General features: G+C 36.7%; 1 protein-coding gene across 1 annotated transcript; it reads left to right on the top strand.

The window, feature by feature from the left end:
• The first annotated feature begins 275 nt into the window (after positions 1-275).
• On the top strand, positions 276-542 carry LOC101088462 (FXYD domain-containing ion transport regulator 4-like). The gene has a single exon (XM_045056701.1). The coding sequence runs from the start codon at positions 276-278 to the stop codon at positions 540-542; it is 267 nt and encodes an 88-aa protein (XP_044912636.1).
• Positions 543-1513: the final 971 nt, after the last annotated feature.

The following is a 1513-nucleotide window of genomic DNA, read 5'->3' as shown; positions in this document are numbered from 1 at the left end:
CAGACAAGGAGAAAATCTTAAGAAAAGAAAAACAATTCTTCAACTACTAGGAAACCCCAAGAATAATAACAATAGTAATAGCAGACTTCTCTTCATTAACAATGGAGATCAGATGAGTGAAAAAACATACACAGAGTATTAAAAACAAAGACTGCCACCCAAGAATTCAATATCCACTATAACTGCCTTTAAATGAAGGTAAAATAGACAGCTCCAGCAGCCTCTCCAAACCTGCTTGCTGCACCTGGCTCTCAGCGCTGCCCTGAAGCTGTATCATGAAGAGAGTGACCTGGGGCCTTCTCCTCACACGGGCAGGCCTGCCTGCCTTGGAAACCAATGACCTGGTGGATAAAGACAGTCCCTTCTCTTATGACTGGGAAAGCCTGGAGCTGGGTGGGATGATTGTTGGAGGGCTCCTGTGCATCGCTGGAATTTTGATAGCTCTAAGTAGAAGCTGCAAATGCAAGTACAGTAAGAAGCACAGCCCCTTACCTGAGAGAGCCGCTCCACTCATCACTCCAGACCCTGCCAGTACCTGCTGAGCACAGGACCAGCTTTGTGGCACTCTCCGTACCAGCTCCCATGCTCTTCCCTCCCCAGTTGGGGCCCTTAATTCTCCATGAGTGCCTTTCTATCCAAAGCTGGGCCCTTCAGTTCCCATTTGATCAGGACACCATCTAAAGCTTATTTCTAAATTAAACTGTCTCCCTCTTAAATAAATAAATAAATAAATAAATAAATAAATAAATAAGGTAAAATAATGAAAATCTCAAGTAACCAAAAACTGAGAGAATGATTATAGCAGACATACCTTACAAGAAATAATAAAGGAAATTGTACATATTGAAAGTAAGTGACTCCAAACAGTAATTCAAAAACACATTAAAAAAATCACAGAGCACTGGTAAAGGTAATATGTAATTATAAAACAGAGTATAAGTATATATTTCTTCTCCTTTGTTAACTAATTCAAAAAACTATCATATAAAGAAGTGTGTGTGTGTGTGTGTGTGTGATTTTACTGTTGGCCCTATGACATATAGAAATGTAGTCATACAATGGAATATTTTTCAACAATAAAACAAATTACATACTGATACCTGCTACAACAGAGATAATCCTTCAAAATATTATAATAAATACTAGAAGCCTGTCACCAAAGGCCAAGTGTTAGATGTTCTAGTTTACAAGAAATATTTAAAATAAACAAACCTATAGATACAGAAAGGAGATCAGTGAATGCTTAGCAGTGAGACTGATGAACGTGGGGGCACAGATAGATGAAGGGTACAGGGACTTTTTGATGGGTAATGATCAGTTAAAAAAACTGATTCTATTAATTGTTGAACAATTCTGTGAATATCCAATCACTAAAATGGGGAATTGTTAGTACGTACATTATATTTAAATAAAGTTGTTACCAAAAAAATTCATCTCACTTTTCCTTTCTCTTACTTTTATGATTTTATCAATAAAAACATATTTTTCAGTTAACATATAAATTATTAGTGGT

The sequence above is a fragment of the Felis catus genome, chromosome A1 (genome assembly GCF_018350175.1).
Source record: "Felis catus isolate Fca126 chromosome A1, F.catus_Fca126_mat1.0, whole genome shotgun sequence".
NCBI lineage: Eukaryota > Metazoa > Chordata > Mammalia > Carnivora > Felidae > Felis > Felis catus.
The sequence above is the reverse complement of the archived record's forward strand: the minus strand, read 5'-3'. Positions and strand labels throughout refer to the sequence as shown.

What these genes read in the sequence shown, in the direction of transcription:
- LOC101088462 (XM_045056701.1), top strand. Translation starts at nt 276, where the DNA reads ATGAAGAGAGTGACCTGGGGCCTTCTCCTCACACGGGCAGGCCTGCCT.